We start from the raw sequence: 16,686 nt of genomic DNA on the forward strand, positions 1-16,686 counted from the left end.
GAGCAGTGACCAAGTTTGTGGTCAAAGGCTTGCACCCATTTGCCACAGCAGATGCCCCGACATTCGGTATGTGAATGTGTTTAATTGTAGGCAGGGACATTACTGGATATTCTTGTGTAATTGCTACAGAATAATTTATGTTATACTTTGTTATTGCTACAGAAGAATATTTATTTTATTATTTTACATTTACAATTTTTTTTCCTGGGGACCCTGTGACACCCCATTGAAGAGCCGTAGGCTGTGGATCTCTTAAGATCTCACTGCTGGGTTTGTAAGGCCATGTTACTCCTAAATCTCTATCTTGTTCAAAGAGACGATATAAAACAAAGTTCTAAGCTAATCAACCTCAGTGTTCTCCTTTTTAAAAAGAATTGATAAAGAATTTAATCGTTAAACAGAATCGAAAATGGAATCGGAATCGTGAAAATCTTATCAATACCCATGCCTAGCCTGGACCGTCTTCTTCACCTCTCTCGTGCACCACCTGCTGCTTTGGATGGCTGACCGCTAGAGCTGGGCGATAGAACGATAACGATATGTATCGCGATATAACTTTTACTCGATAGAGAAATTAAGCTATCGCGATAGACCTCGCCGCTCTTGTCCTCTTAAAAAAAAAAAAAAAAAGTCAGCCAATCCAAATTAAGTAGCGCAGAGCCGAACCAATCACAGCCGCAGCGTCACGTCGCGTGACTTGTTACGTACAGCACAAGTGCCAAGCCGCACGTGTGTTTGTTTGGGAAGCAGCCAGCGGGTAATGGAGCCAGCGCGTAATGGAGGAAATGAGTGTGCCGACTAGAAAAATCAACCGAGCGTGACCGAAGAGAAAACAGATGATGGTTCCAATGCCGGAGAGATTGTCAAACGGAAGAGCCATAGAAGTTCCGTAGTGTGAAGGTATTTCGGCTATTTCAAGTCTGACAAAAAACAGAGTAGCGTGCACTGTAAATTGTGCCGAAAGCCAGTCTGGAAATACAATAAACTGGTGCATGCGTCACACTGTGCGCCACGTTATTGTTTCGGTGAAATGAATTTCTACAATACTGTTAATTCTACTCTCTGCAGTGTTTAAATGCTTACATATACACACAGTTACTGTCCCTCCACACACACGACTCGGTTCTGCTTCTATGCCCCAGCTTTGTTTACTTTTTCCCACGAGGCTTCTAGACTTCTGATTGGCCAACATTTCTGCACGGTTAGGAATCTAGCTCCACCTGCTGCTTTGGCATGTTCATAGCAGCGTTTTCCTTCATTTCTGCCTTTATGTGTGGACGGGATTATTTTTTAAAACGAAAGCGGAAAATCTCCGTTTTCAAAAATACCCGTGTCTGTGTGGACGTAGCCTCAGTGTCTGACTGGAAGCGCTAATTCGTCATTCGGCTTTTGTCAGACTAAAGTAACTGTTAAAACTGTTTGAAAAGCTAAGCTATACAACAAGGAGAGATTGAGAATTTCCTTTTAGTTCTCAGTTTATTTGATATTGACAAAAGTTAGTCAGTTTTGTCTGTTCTTCTGTAAAACAAACTAAGATTTATTTTTAGAATTAATATTTTGTTTCTAAGTGGAATTGACAATTTAGTCTGTTTCGTTTGTTCCATTTTGAAACTTAAACGCTTTAGCGGCTGCCTTTTGTGTAGTTTGCAATATTTGCCTTTATTTATCTGAAAAAGTCTCATGTTCCTTAAGTACATCTACCCTGTTGAACTTATTATGGGAAATAAATATTTAAATAAAAACAAGCTGCTGATTATTTCACATTTTACTTGTGAGCAACGGCACATTTAAATCTTACAAATATAGTTATTTGGCTTATATCGTGATAGATATCGTTATCGCCTGAAATGAAAAAAACATATCGTGATATGAAAAAATCTCATATCGCCCAGCTCTACTGACCGCACATATTTAAACTCACTCGCTTAAACACACTTCCTGCCTCCCTCTCATTCACACACGAGTATTCTGACTTCCTTCTATTGACTTTCATTCCTCTTTACTCCACATCATACCTCCACCTCTCCAGGGTGTCTTCCACCTACTCCCACTTAAGATCAGCCTTCTGTCACTGTCTCTCAGCCCTCATGGTGCTGCACCACCATCACACACCTCACTGATATGTAAATTAATTAATTCAAACATAAGCTCAAATGTCAACACTCGTCACAACAACAACGACAACAACAAAAAACCCTTTTCAGCCTTTATGTGCTGAAGTTTTAGAGCTTTTCAAGGGGAAACTGCTGAACCAACACAAGTAAAGCTACCCTGCTGTTCACACAACACACATGCATACACTCCGACCACATCGGGCACTTTCCTGCCAGCAGCTGAGTGACTCCACAGCAGCAGAGATCACCTACACCCACAGAAAGTCCACTGAGATTCGAGTCCGACGCCTCGTTCTCTTCCTCTCCCTTTTCTTTTACTCAATTTAGGCTTTAAAAACCCATCTCAGTTTGCCTCGTATCATCTAATCTACTTCTAATTCAGCTGGTGACATTTTGCAGAATGATGGTTTCCATGTTGAGTAAGTGTAGGTGGAGAGATGGAGAAACAATCACACACCATCAAAGGAATGCTGCTCAAAGAATAATAAAAAGTCCCACGCACACAACTCGCTTACAAAAATATTTGGGACTGCTCTACATTATGAGCCTCGGCAGGGTGACAGAACCAGTCTCTCTTCCTCCATACAGCTATGACACCGCACTGATAAATGCAGTGCAGAGAAAGGTGGATATTAAAGGCAGATTTTAATGTTTCTGCTGGGAAAAAACTTATTAGAGCTCATTTTCTACATTCAGTTAGTTATGCACAGAGCAGGAATTGTTCATCACAGTAAATTAAGACTCTGAAATGCACCACTACCAGCTTTTTCCTCTGCAATCACACAAAAAGTTAAACTCCCAGGTACTAAATGAATACATTTTGAACTGTAGCCAACAGAAAAACATGCACACAAACCTGTCATCAATGCTGTTCTGGTAGTAGATGTGCAGCAGCTTGTCTTTGATCCAGGAAATCTGTTTTGAGGCCTCCCTCCCGCCTTCTCCCTGCAGCGAGTACTTCCTGTAGATCGATGCAAGGCCCATCATGGCCTCCTTACGCACGCGCCACTGACGGCAAATTAAAAAGAAAACGTTTCAATGAAACTACTAGTTAGAAAATAAAATATTCAACGGGCAGGTGCAGCGGCTGATGTGACTGTTTACTGCCATTTAAGCCAAACGTGTACCAACAAAAATATTAATAATCAAATTATAAATCTCACTATTAGATCAATAAACCCAAAACAAACAACAACAGTGAAACAATCTGATACATCAATAATAAAATAATACTAATAATAACAACATCATCATCATTATTGACCAGGATTTAAAAAACATGACTTACTCTCTTGTCCAAAGTCCTCTCCTTTACATAATTGAGCAGTGCATCATTGACTAGAGACAAATCCTTCTTGGCAGCAGTTACTATAGAGACAATGACATCATGGCGAATAGCCTCCTCTGGGTCATGTGATCTGACCCTCAAGTATTCTGGGGAAGGAAACAGGAACAAATGAGTGGGACGTGAGAGGACTGGCTACCTCGAACGCAAAGAAAGCACCAGGCAGCTGCTTCTCATTTGACGTCGAGCACACACTCGAGCGGCCTTCACGCACATGCAGTTCTCAGCACACAAAAGCACGAAAGTGTCCGTGTGTTTTTACCTGTAAGGTCTTTGGCCAGGTCTGGGTGGTTCATGAGACAGTGACTGGCGAATTTGACACACTCCAATCTGATAGGCACGTGGATGTCATTAAACCTTTTTTTGATAAAAGAAACGGACGTTAATGTCGGCGACTTTAAAAGGTGGCTCGTACATGAACATAGCTCTAAGAAGACGGCGTCTCATGTGGGTACACAACATACATCAACAAGCTCACTTTATATTACACTCTGTCACATGACTCCCGCCAAACCCTCCCACATATTTTGGACACGCAGTAAAATTCAGGTATATTGGGGCCGAATAAGTCTAACTCTAAGCCAGATAAACTAGCTAAGCTGCACTTGACAGGGTCGAACCCTGTAAAACTAATGAGATACAAATTACAGCCCAGACTCTCTTTGTGGATTAACAACAACATGTAATCTGTTTAACCGTCTACAGACAGGCTTCACCAGACTCTCCCAATGGGTTTAAGAGATATATTAAGGTGAAAAAACTCACACTTCTGGTGTGTGACGTGCTCAGTGTCACACACACCCTGATATAAGAGAACCCAGTAGATTCTATTTTATTTCTCATGGTAAGAGCAGGAAACTGTAGATACGCTGCATGTAAGCAGTCTACTGCTAACGTTTGTTTCCATCCTGTGCTCTCATCTACTCTACTTTAATACATAGTATTATCTATGAGCCATTAAAGGGCCAGTTCACCCACAATTCCACACCTGAAAACTGCTTGATCAGCTGCAGGAAGTATTCTCAACTCTTCCCTTTGTTCTTTGCAAGACTTGATTTTATAATACAATTGTACGACTGTTCAATGCAACACCATGACACGCGTACATTAAAGACAAGCACAGTTCTATTTTTCTCATTTATTTTAATTATCTACGGCCTCGTGCTCACACCCGATTCTCCATCTGTCTTTGTTTTGATCATCTCTCCGGCCTATGGCAAACAGTTCGCTGTGTTTTATCACACAGGATTTGTGTGGCATTTATGTAGTAATAATAAAGTGAAGAATCCAGTGTAACCACAACAAAAAGAAAATATATTTAGTTTTAATATGGTTTAAAATATAGTATTAATCCAAAAGTGAACCAACCAATTGATACTAAATGCAAGCTAAAAAAGAAAAGATGATTCTTTTGTCTCTTTGAAAGCAAAGTTATCAATCAAATCGCGATTATAGAGACATTTGTCAGATCCACAACACTGAATCCCACCTGCCCAGGTAACACTGCCAGAGTGGTTTGTTCTGCGCAGCCAACTCAGAGTCCTTGGCTCCAAACATCTTAGCCAGCAGCTTCACCACCTGCAGCCTCTCATCATTATCATTACTCTGCAGAGACGAGCGGGGAAAGACAAAGAGATGGGGAGAGAAATGATGCACCAAAATCGGCTGAGTCGATTGGAACGAGGTGCCAAGTCATTTACATTAACTACACGGGAAACATTACCGTTTTCATAACAGACAATGGCAGTACTTTCTTTGGTATCAATCTTGTTTGCAAATCAGAAGCAAGACAAAGGGAGACGAGGAAGGAAGAGGAAAGGGGTGAGCATGAAAGAAAGACAAAAGTGCAATAGGGGGAGGAAAGAGGAAAGAAAGAGTGAGAGATAAAAAGATGAAACGAGCGTGAGTGAGAGAAAGGCAAAGGGGGAGCAAGCATCAGAAAGAGAGAGAGAGCGAGAGAGAGAGCGAGAGAGAGAGAGAAAGAGAGCGAGAGGGGTTCTGGTCTAAAGCAGAGAGATTTTATCACAGCTATTATTTTGAGGAGACAGCAGTGATCCTCACTCCCCATGAACAGTTAATGAGCGTTATCCATCAGCGGGATGCCTTTATGAGACACTGCAGAGGCAACATTATGCTGACTGGCTGACTGCTTTATCTTTCTAATATGAATCAACAAACCTGCAGAGAAAGTGAAAATGTGCAGTTCTGTGTGTAATGGCTACAAGACTTAAGGCTTTTGCAGTTTGACTGTAGTTATAATATCAATACTTATTGAAGTATTGCTGCTTAATCTAAAACTACTGCTAACATCACAATGCAACTGCTTTAAAAATATTAAATTCTTGTAAACATCATAATATTATGCAAAACAACTACACAGACAAAGATAAAATAAATAGATAAATGTGGATTTTTTCCCCTATACCTTGAGCTTGAACTCCAGCTGTGGCAGCACTGAGAGCAGCAGGTGGCTGTCTATGTTGTAAAGCTCCAAGATGAGGTCAAAAACGTGCTCAGACAGATCGCTGACTGAGGTCTTTCCCAGCATCAGCACCTGGTTGAAAAACTGATGCAGACGACAGAGCAGGAGGAGTAACGATTACTGATGAAACTCCTACATGATCGCACGACTCAAACTCGGACTGCGTTAGCGGAGAGAGGAGTAAGTACGTGTGTGCAAGACCATAAATCATCTTACGTATCTGAGATCCATCACAGAACAGCTATTGAAGGTGGGAGGGATTCGGTATTTTAACCAAGGACGTGTAAACCACGTGGATTAGGAGGCATTAGAAGTTTGCCGTAATGTTCACCATATCTCTTAGCTTCATTAGCACAGATATGAAACTCCTACAGCACAGAAACATTTCAAGCATGGCAGGCTGTGCTTTAAGTAGAGTTAATATCACATTCTTCATATCACACTACACGCCACCGACTTCAGAGCCACAGTTACACCTCTGAATGTATCACTTTTGAGTGTTATGACTGTTAACAGCTTTAAATATGACTATGTCTCCTGTGTAAAATGAAGTAAAGGATTAAAACAGCACTATAAATAAGAGTGTCAAAGATTTCATCTTACATTGGTGATGTAGGGTTCAATAGCCTGGGCAGTCCTCTTCAGCAGAGCTTTGGCCAGGTCATATGCTTGTTTATTCAAATTCTGGATAACAACAACAAAAACAAATTGGTGAATAAAACAGCAAATCACAGCAATGTTCAGAGATGTGGCTGTGAAAGACGAGGGTGTAGTCCATCATCTCTTGTCTGAATGCCATTTGGATAGTTCGGGAGCAGATGTCCACTTATTCTTGTGGACCAGTGCTTAAGCTGCTTTACCTCTTCCCACCTGCAGGGGTCTCACTGAATTAGAGAGGATGGAAAATCATACTGGCCTCTGTCTAGTGAACATTTCAATTTATTTTTTAAGGTTTTCCTTTACTGAGCCGGTTCTACTTGGATCATCTCTTGTGGCGGTACTACGAGCACGTTACTGAGACAGTTAAACGGATGCGCATCTGCACTTCACCCGACATACCTTGTGCGCTGGCACTAGATTGACCAACACGGTGTCCAGCAGCTCCTGCGATACGGTGTCTCCCTCACAGATGATGGAGCTCATCAGATCCACCATATGCATGTGCACTTTCTGGTTGTGCCCATTGCTAGGGAAACAATGCACAAAGATTAAGGACGGACTCTTTGTATAACTGATGTGACTTGTTTTTCTGACAGGACCTCTCATTTCAAAAAGTAACCTTCCTCTCAAACAAAACACTATGCGTCTTTGAAAATGCACCGCTCACACAAAGGGTGGGTAAACCTGCTCATAATGATCTGCACTACAGCAGGGCAGCAAAGCTTATTAGCTAAAGTTAAATCTGATTGACTGTCTTCCTTAACAGTACCAAGCATTACCAGTCTCATTATGTGGCACTCTCTGGAAACACCACTTCCACACATACTAACACCATCTCACCAACACCTGCTGGATCACTGAGAATATTTTAAATGGAAAGCAGGCTTCTTTAGATTCTTTCAATGCAGTAAAAAGAAAATAAAAAGAATTAAGCACCGTGTTGGCACAACCTTGACACAGACAACCACAATCTTTCCAGTGGCAAAGAGCCAGATTCTGTACTGCAGAATTTAGCCCTGGAGGTTGTGTTCAGCACAGTAAAATTGAGAGGTGGGGGTTTAGAAGAAAAAAGAAGAGAGGCGAGAGGGCAATCACTTAGAAACAACCGTACCGCTACTGTGCATTTTTACGATGCAGCAGCAAAGACAATTTTCAGATGTTTGAATCACAGCAGCTTAGTGCTGTCAGGACTGCAGGAAGGCAAAAAAAAAAAAAAATTAAGGAAGGAATTAGAAAAAATAAAAATCTGGGCACAGACTCACATGCAATACACCATGAAAACCGAGGTGGTTGGTTGTGACTTATAAATAGGGACTCACTTGATGACCTGGAAGAGAGTTCTGTAGAGCTGGGTGAAAATCTCGTTGCTGTCTTCAAGCTCAAAGCAAATGTTGTAGGATTTCACCCATGCGATGTTCTGGGGGGAAAAAAAGAAAAAGAGGCGACAAGATATATATGAAAATATTCATGCAGCACAGCTGTGTTTTCTTGTCAAGTGGTTAAAACACTTATAGGCTTCAAAGTTGATATGGTGACAAAATTCAGCTCTTATAAACGAGCAGCAGCTCAGTGAAGTGTGCATGCGTCTACCTGCTGAATGCTCCTTCCCCCTTTAATTCAATTGTATTTATCTAGCACCAAATCACAGCAGCGGTCTTCTCAAAATGCTTTAAATTGTATCACAGAGATAAAGCCCAACAATCAAAGAGCACCCTTTGAGCAAGCACTTGGCAGTGGGAAGGGAAAAAAAAATCCTGAGAGAACCAGGCTCAAGGAGGAGCAGCAATCTGCTGTAACTGGTTTACCTTCATTTCTGGTCTCCACCAACCTCTGAAGCCCTTTAACAGTTCAACGCTCCAATAAGTGTCTCCCATTAAGTTCACTTCCCATTTTCTGACTGGGTTGAGCTGGAGGTTGGTGCTAAGTGGGTGCTAGGGTTGGGTACTAAAATATTATGCAGGTTCCAAAACCTAATAGGCTGTACAAACAAAAAATATTGTGCCACTTATCATTAATCCATAAATATACACTGTATGGACAAAAGTACTGGGCCACCTGTATATAACATCTACAGGAGCTGCATAGATTAACAGACTGTAGGGTCCAATCCACCTGTCCTTATCATGTAGCTGGTAGAATCCTCCTCTATGGAAGGCTACTGCTACTGTCAATCCAACACATTTGCAGTTGTTGTCAAAACTCATATTTCTTTACAACATTTAATGGAAATGCATCTTGATGCAATACATGCAAAATTGTAGTTTAACATAAGCAGGCAAACACCAACAAGTACGAGAGACTTACAAATAAAGCAATCTTGAAACAATAAGTTGCAGCAAGTCTGACTGCTTTAGAAGTGCCTACTGTACCGGGTACAGTAATGCATGCAATCTTATGCTAATGGAACTTGCTAAACAAGAGGGAAAAAACCAACAAACAAAAAACCAACAGCTATAAATGCAATCATTTCCAGGTAACATTCAGTCTTGTTTTTTAAAATAAGCCTGAGGGTATTCAGCTGTGACACCGTGACCAGGCACCAGCCGCCTCTTAAGAGGACTGAAATTGGACACTAAAATAAAACTCGCACTCAGTCCCAACAGGTAAGGACAAATGACACCAGAGGAAACAGTATTTCAGGGCAGTGACCAAGTTTAATGATAAAGTATATCAATACTGGCCAGTGCAAGGGCTTCAGTGTATTAGGGCTGCATGGCTCTGGATCTGGCTTGCTCTGATACACACAGCAGAAAGCACTGAGATAGCACGACAGTGGAGAAAGCAAATGTTGAGAAAGAGTGAGAAATTGTTCTTCCAAAGCCAACAACTACTCTGTGTGCTGTTAGCACAATTAAAACCTTTGCAGTTGAAAAAGCAATTCAAGTTCTTCATTAAGCCACCCACTTAACATGCTTAAAAGTGACCTTTTCCACTACTCCCACTCTCCACTGATATGTTTTACATATCCACCGCATGCTTTGTAAGGATAACATATATTCTTTAAAGCTAGTTAGTATGAACTTGGCCTGCTTTGAAGTTAGTGTGAGCTGACTCTACTGCAGGAAGATTACTTCTTCATCAGAACTGCTTAATATAAGGCTGAGATGAGCTCACAGTGATCTTGACCATCAAATTTGAATCAGTTCATAAATTAGGCCTGTGCCATATCAAACCATCTGTTATAGTAAGGTAGAGATATTTGTAGTGATATAAAAATGTCAAATCATTGCCATGTGTTTATGTTTCCTAGTGCATTTTACAACACAATAAGCCCAGGCACGTCTGAAAGCGAGAGTTGTGTGTCAGCCTCTGATCCAGTACCTAAAAAGAAAGCTCAACAATGCACAATACTTTGTAAAATATGCAAGAATACTGTTCCCTCTGAAGGTGGAACATTGAAGTTGTTTCACTGCTTGAGGCTAAAACACACCGCCGAGTACCAGCAGTCTACAGAGGAGGAGATACTAACAGCTGGTGACATGTGACCCAAAGGTAAACAGACAACTCCACTGAGCTTCACTGGAGCACTCGCTAGCTGCGCTCCATATGACAGTAAGAGCAAACAGTGGATGAAAATTACTGATGCAGCTACATGGTGGCAAAGCAGGGCTTTAAGCATTTGGTTAAAAAGACTGAGCCAAGTCACAACATCTCAGGAAGACAATATTTTCCGATTTCATCACATGGCAGTATTTGTGCAGGTTGTTGAAGTGCTTCAAGGCTAAATTTCGAGCAAAAACATTACCCAGGTAAACGATATCTCTCACGACCATCATGAACACTTGTGCTTAGTTTAAGCATGTACAACCCTTGCCCCTCCCCCAAAATTCAATAGGTGTAGTTCCAGCTATTAAAACTCTGTATTACACACTCCCACAACAGATCATTTGGACTTCACTGTTGCTGTATTAACAATAATCATAAAAAAAAGAAGAATAAAAATGGCAAGATTTCCCTCGTCTTCAAATGGCCCATTTATGCCACAGTTAGAACTGCAGCTTTAATTACAATCCTAATAATCATTACGTTGCATACAAAAGACAATGACTTGCAATTAAAAGCAGTTTGTCTCTTTCAATTTGTGGGGAAATTGCTTCTTGGCACAAACTCATAATTTAATGAAAAACGCACACACACACACCGCAATGAACCACACAAGCAGGAAGACCGAAAAACAAAACAAACCATTAACGAGGGAAAAATCAAATCAGAACGAGATTCTTCAAAGAGCTTCCAAAAATGCTAAAGGCTAATTTAGTTTAAATAAATAATTTTCTGAAGGCGCAGTACATTTTTTAATCCTTTAAACGGAGTTCAGATACGGTTAGCTACAGTCATTTATTATGCAACCAGGAGTGCACACATGCATTAGGCCTCAGTCGCACAAAGTTGGAAGGAAAAGGTGTACTCTCCGACCAAACAGAGAGTGGTTGCTAGGAGTTGCTGAGTGAAATCTATTGCAAAGAGGAAGCCATCCTTTCTCAGTGCACGGCTGACCTTTTACCTGCACAATGCAACGCATGCTGAATGCGGTGGCACTTTAACATGCCTTTCAGAGACATCAGAAATACTACTTTATTGTAAAAAAGCATCTCTGCTGCCATTTAGAGATAGCATCCACACACAGAGCAAAGCCTTCAGCAAAAGAAGTAACCAATATCCAAGTGGCTGTTCCTGACAGTTCTGTGATGCACAAGCCTCCATTGTAGCAACCAGGTGTACACCTCTTGGTATTTAATGTCACAACAAACAACTCCACACACTCCACTGTTGCAATTAAAGAGCCAGGACAGCACAACACAACACCACAAATTTTGTAAAAGCTCAAATTAAACTCCTCGCTGTATTTTGATCAAACTACTTGGGACCAAATTCAATTTACTGTGACCAAAGCCCCAGTGCTACACGTTAGCCACAAAAGCTCAGTCACGCACCTCCAGCAGGTAGAAGTATCTGTTGAACTGTGCGCTTTTAGTGTCCTCCAGGCCTTTCAGTTGTCTGGTGATGAACATGAAAATGTCCTAGACAAAACAAAAACACGCATTCAGTGAATCCTTCACGTGAGCAGCTCTACTAAGCAAAATTCAGGCATGATCAAAAAATTACACTAAAGTAAATAGAAATACATTGAAAATGTTCAAACTGTTAATAAAAGGACACACATTGAATGAATTTCAAGTACACCTGTTGACTGAATATATCAATTTGTCCAATTAGCATTAAATTATTCCTCTAGAGAAGCAAAAGCAGAGTTGTCTAATTACAACAGTAACTCTAACAAGACAGAGTGAAGACATTTCGAGAAAATATGAATCACCCTACCTTTAGTTTGTCTGGGGAAGTGTAAGGGGCCTCTGGGGCATAAATCCTGAATATGTCTGCCAGACAGCAGGCCACCAACAGACGCACATCTTTATCTGGGTGTTTGAGAAAGAAGTCTGAGGCCAGGTGGAGGGCCAGGTTCAGGTAGAGCTCCTTCTCTTCCTCAGAGTCCTGGTCCATGTCCATGAAGGTCTTGACGACCATCTAGAAAAGAGATGGGGCATTTTAAATGGGGGAAGGCAAGTCCCCGAGGTTAATGGCCGAGCAAGGGGTAAAACAATCATCACTCCAAGACAATGAGGTTTAAAATGGGTTTATTCAGGTACACCAAGCAAAGTGAAACATTTTGTTTTAAAAAGATGATTATTCTTTCACTGATATATCAGCAATATTCCTCAATAGAAGACGACTCCTAAAACTACTACTGAAGCAGTAATGACCAATCTGACACTGACCTTGAGCCTTCGAACCATTTCCTCCTTGGAGATTTTGTCAGAGATCTCCTTGACCCCCGGGGGGTAGGTCACCTTCCCGTCTGTGGCTCGAGCTTTAGAGTGAGCCATCCTCTTTAGCTCTTCACTGCCTGCAGAGAGACACAAGAGCATTAATTACAAACACAAGAGCAGCAATACTATTTTGACAGAGAGCAAAGGAAGAGAGTCAAACCCCAGAACCTTGAAAACTTGCTGAATCTTGATTTTTTTTTTTTTTTTTTTTGGGGGGGGGGGGGGGGCATGAAAAGGCACAATGTTAACTTCTTGAGACCCACAGGAAATCTTTTACTTTAAAGCTTCTAAAGCAGCCTGAAAGAGAGCAACCTCTGAAATATTCAGCGAGATATTCACAGCGCAGCAATAGCTTCCTACAAGCTGTGTCCAGGATGAAATTGCTGCATTCAGAGAGCAAGGCTGATTTTTTTTTTCCCTTCCTTGTGAGCTTCTGCTACCATTGTGCTCCACATTTCATTACCGCAGCCACAAGCATTTCACGGATTTACACCCAGTTTGCGTTTTAGGGCATTCACATGATACAAAATGTGCTTTGACGTCCAATTTAGCTGCTCTTAACCAGATAATACATGCGGCACCTTTCAAACACCTAAATGAACCATTCCCACTGTGGCTTTCCCCCCCATTAATGACATTAAAAGCAACAGAAATGTGTGCACCCAGTAAGAAGAATTTACTCTTCACCTAAAGCCTGAATTGTCAGACAAACTAAAGCCCGGCTAAGGTTTATGACTATACCAAGAGCTTGAATGAGCTGAGGGGTGCACTATGAAATCATTTTGACATAGCTAGGCTTTCTTTGTGTTAGCTGGCTTAACAAAATCCCAGTCAGAGATAACAGGTATCACAGAAGCGGTTATCGGCTTTCTTTGTTAACCCGGGATTTCTGCTTCAGGCTCCGTGTGCTCTCAGACAAAAAGAGGCATAATTTAACTCTTCTTCTGCACAAAATGGATTAACTGAGTGCAGCCTACTTCAGTCAGAGACATTATCAGAGGAACATGTGATAGAGCTCTACAAAAAAAATGTTACTGCAGAAGTTAACAGTGGCAAATATGGAAAAAGAGCAAAGCTGCAGAAAACGGTTAATCTTTTAAGCAGATATCTGTATTCCCCCCCCCACCCGGTGCACTCTGAGTGCTCTCAGGCTTTATAATTAAAGCATTTAAACATCAGTGCATTCAGTTCTGACACGGTACCACAGTCTAATAACAGAGAAGGTTGAAATCAAATTAGTTTTTAGTCAAATCAAAGTAAAATTAATTTTACAGATTTAAAAAGTTTTGGTGATTCAAATGAACCGATTCATTTTCTCATTTGTGGGCATTACAGCAGTTTAAAAACAGACTTGACAGCTCTTTAGGATCACAAGCCAACTAGAGCTGGGCGATATAAGATTTTTTCATATCACGATATATTTTTTTCATTTCAGGCGATAACGATATAAGCCAAATAACTATATTTGTAAGATTTAAATGTGCCGTTGCTCACAAGTAAAATGTGAAATAATCAGCAGCTTGTTTTTATTTAAATATTTATTTCCCATAATAAGTTCAACAGGGTAGATGTACTTAAGGAACATGAGACTTTTTCAGATAAATAAAGGCAAATATTGCAAACTACACAAAAGGCAGCCGCTAAAGCGTTTAAGTTTCAAAATGGAACAAACGAAACAGACTAAATTGTCAATTCCACTTAGAAACAAAATATTAATTCTAAAAATAAATCTTAGTTTGTTTTACAGAAGAACAGACAAAACTGACTAACTTTTGTCAATATCAAATAAACTGAGAACTAAAAGGAAATTCTCAATCTCTCCTTGTTGTATAGCTTAGCTTTTCAAACAGTTTTAACAGTTACTTTAGTCTGACAAAAGCCGAATGACGAATTAGCGCTTCCAGTCAGACACTGAGGCTACGTCCACACGTACACGGGTATTTTTGAAAACGGAGATTTTCCGTTTTCGTTTTAAAAAATAATCCCGTCCACACATAAAGGCAGAAATGAAGGCAAACGCTGCTATCCACAGAAGGACTGGTAGCTCCCCTTACGATAAGGGTTCAGATCGCGCGAACAGGTGTGGGATTAGAGCTCTGGGTAGCTCCCCAACTGGGTCTAGACTGGGTCTAGAGAGTATTTTAAATTCAGGGAATTTAAAATAGAAAGTAGCTCGTCCACAGAAGGACTGGTAGCTCCCCTTACGATAAGGGTTCAGATCGCGCGAACAGGTGTGAAATGTGTGTGTTTAGTTAGTTAGTTTGTTTGCTTGTTTTAATCAATTTTAAATCATGCTTTTTATTTGTTTTTGTTTCTAATGTCTCTGTAAAGCACTTTGAATCACCTTGTTGTTGAATTGTGCTATACAAATAAATTTGCCTTGCCTTATGAACATGCCAAAGCAGCAGGTGGAGCTAGATTCCTAACCGTGCAGAAATGTTGGCCAATCAGAAGTCTAGAAGCCACGGTGGGAAAAAGTAAACAAAGCTGGGGCATAGAAGCAGAACCGAGTCGTATGTGTGGACGGACAGTAACTGTGTGTATTTGTAAGCATTTAAACACTGCAGAGAGTAGAATTAACAGTATTGTAGAAATTCATTTCACCGAAACAATAACGTGGCGCAGTGTGACGTCAAAAAATGCGCACACCTTTGACGCTGCGTTTTCTCCGTTTTTCTAGTCCACAGTAAATGCAAAAACGGAGTTTTTAAAAATCTTTGTTTTCAGTGACCAAAAACGCCGTTTACGTGTGGACGAAAGGTGCAAACGCATAGAAAAATCTAGAGAAAAGTTTATTGTATTTCCAGACTTGCTTTCGGCACAATTTACAGTGCACGCTACTCTGTTTTTTGTCAGACTTGAAATAGCCGAAATACCTTCACGGCGGTACGGTGGCTGGCTGCTTCCCAAACAAATACACATGTGCGGCTTGGCACTTGTGCTGTACGTAACAAGTCATGTGACGTGACGCTGCGGCTGTGATTGGTTCGGCTCTGCGCTACGTAATTTGGATTGACTGTTCTTTTTTTTTTTAATTTTTCTATCGAGAAAAAGTTCTATCGCGATACATATCGTTATCGTTCTATCGCCCAGCTCTACGAGCAACCAACTGAATGCATGGGCACCGCTGTGAATAAGAGCTGCATTTTGATCACTTGTGACTTAACCTCTGCAGCATTAGTACGACATGACCCAACAGTTTGCATATATAAAATGCTGATGGCCCTCGCTGCCCCTTTTCTGCCCCCTATCTAATAAAGTCAGAAGCCTGTGACACAATTACTTAAAAATGGTACTCCAGACTATTTCAACTCTTAATGTAACCTGCTTTGGGCCAGGTTTTTCTAGCTAGGCAAAAAGCCAGTCATCTGTAATGTTGAGAACGCAAACTTTAAGCTCGACATACCTCGCTGACTCATTAATTTAGCTTTGCAGTGCTCCCCTGTGGGCACTTCATGACACTCAGTTCTTGTTGTTCTACCCTCCACGACAACACTAATAGCTATAGAGAAAAAAGTGTACATGTGAGAGTACATTGGCATGATTTAGCCAACCCTAATTAGTGGTAATAAGGGTACTAAGTCATAACATCTGTCTTGTTCTTTATAATCTTTGCAGGCTGTTTTTTAAAAACATGTTGTGGCTTAAAGAGAACAGCAGGCTGACATTAACTAACAAAATGTCTGCAGCTCTTGTAGCTTTTGCACAATGTTTAGGCCCAGTGAGCTGCTTGGTTTAAATATATCAAAACCCTGATATTAGAAACTAGAATCCAAGACATGGCAGCTTTCCTCGGTTACAGCTCAGAAATGCTGCTATTAACCAAAACAGTAATTTTCTCCAGACTCACGTCTTGGTCTATTTTCATGTCAGTTTTCTAGCCGTTAACATAAACTCACAAAAACAGCTAACAACGCAGACATGTAAAAATATTTAATAGATGAAGCAGATTAATGTGAATGTAGGTACTTAGCCGAAGATCGTGAGTGCACAGACTCATTTTGCAGTCGTTTACTTTTCCCATTTCAATTCAATTCAATTTCCAGAGAACCATCAGAACATAAAGTCCCCTCAGGATAGCAAGATGGTAAATTGTTGCATCACATGTAATAGGAAGCAATTTATAATTTGCTATGCTGTCCAAAGAAACATTGACTAAAGGAGCCAGTATTCAAAGAGTCATATAATGGGTTTCTCAACAACAAACCAAGCAATCTGAAGACGCTTCCTTTGACTCTATGTAACTCGGGTGGGCCA

The 16,686-nt window shown here is 40.8% G+C and overlaps 1 protein-coding gene across 1 annotated transcript in view; it reads right to left on the reverse strand.

The window, feature by feature from the left end:
- pds5b (PDS5 cohesin associated factor B) overlaps positions 1-16,686 on the reverse strand; it is a 35,223-nt gene that overhangs the window by 11,516 nt on the left and 7,021 nt on the right. Inside the window, exons 2-12 of the mRNA XM_085364545.1 lie at positions 12,379-12,506; positions 11,924-12,127; positions 11,536-11,622; positions 7,921-8,018; positions 7,001-7,127; positions 6,545-6,625; positions 5,885-6,025; positions 4,949-5,064; positions 3,722-3,816; positions 3,403-3,548; positions 2,971-3,122 (exon numbers count right to left, since the gene is read on the reverse strand). Coding sequence (XP_085220671.1) covers positions 2,971-3,122; positions 3,403-3,548; positions 3,722-3,816; positions 4,949-5,064; positions 5,885-6,025; positions 6,545-6,625; positions 7,001-7,127; positions 7,921-8,018; positions 11,536-11,622; positions 11,924-12,127; positions 12,379-12,486 — 1,355 coding nt within the window. The 5' untranslated portion in view covers positions 12,487-12,506. The remainder of the gene's footprint in view (positions 1-2,970; positions 3,123-3,402; positions 3,549-3,721; positions 3,817-4,948; positions 5,065-5,884; positions 6,026-6,544; positions 6,626-7,000; positions 7,128-7,920; positions 8,019-11,535; positions 11,623-11,923; positions 12,128-12,378; positions 12,507-16,686) is intronic.

This window comes from Diplotaxodon limnothrissa, linkage group LG10, assembly GCF_057381915.1.
Source record: "Diplotaxodon limnothrissa isolate DT_005_m linkage group LG10, D_limnothrissa_male_GT1.1, whole genome shotgun sequence".
Lineage (NCBI taxonomy): Eukaryota > Metazoa > Chordata > Actinopteri > Cichliformes > Cichlidae > Diplotaxodon > Diplotaxodon limnothrissa.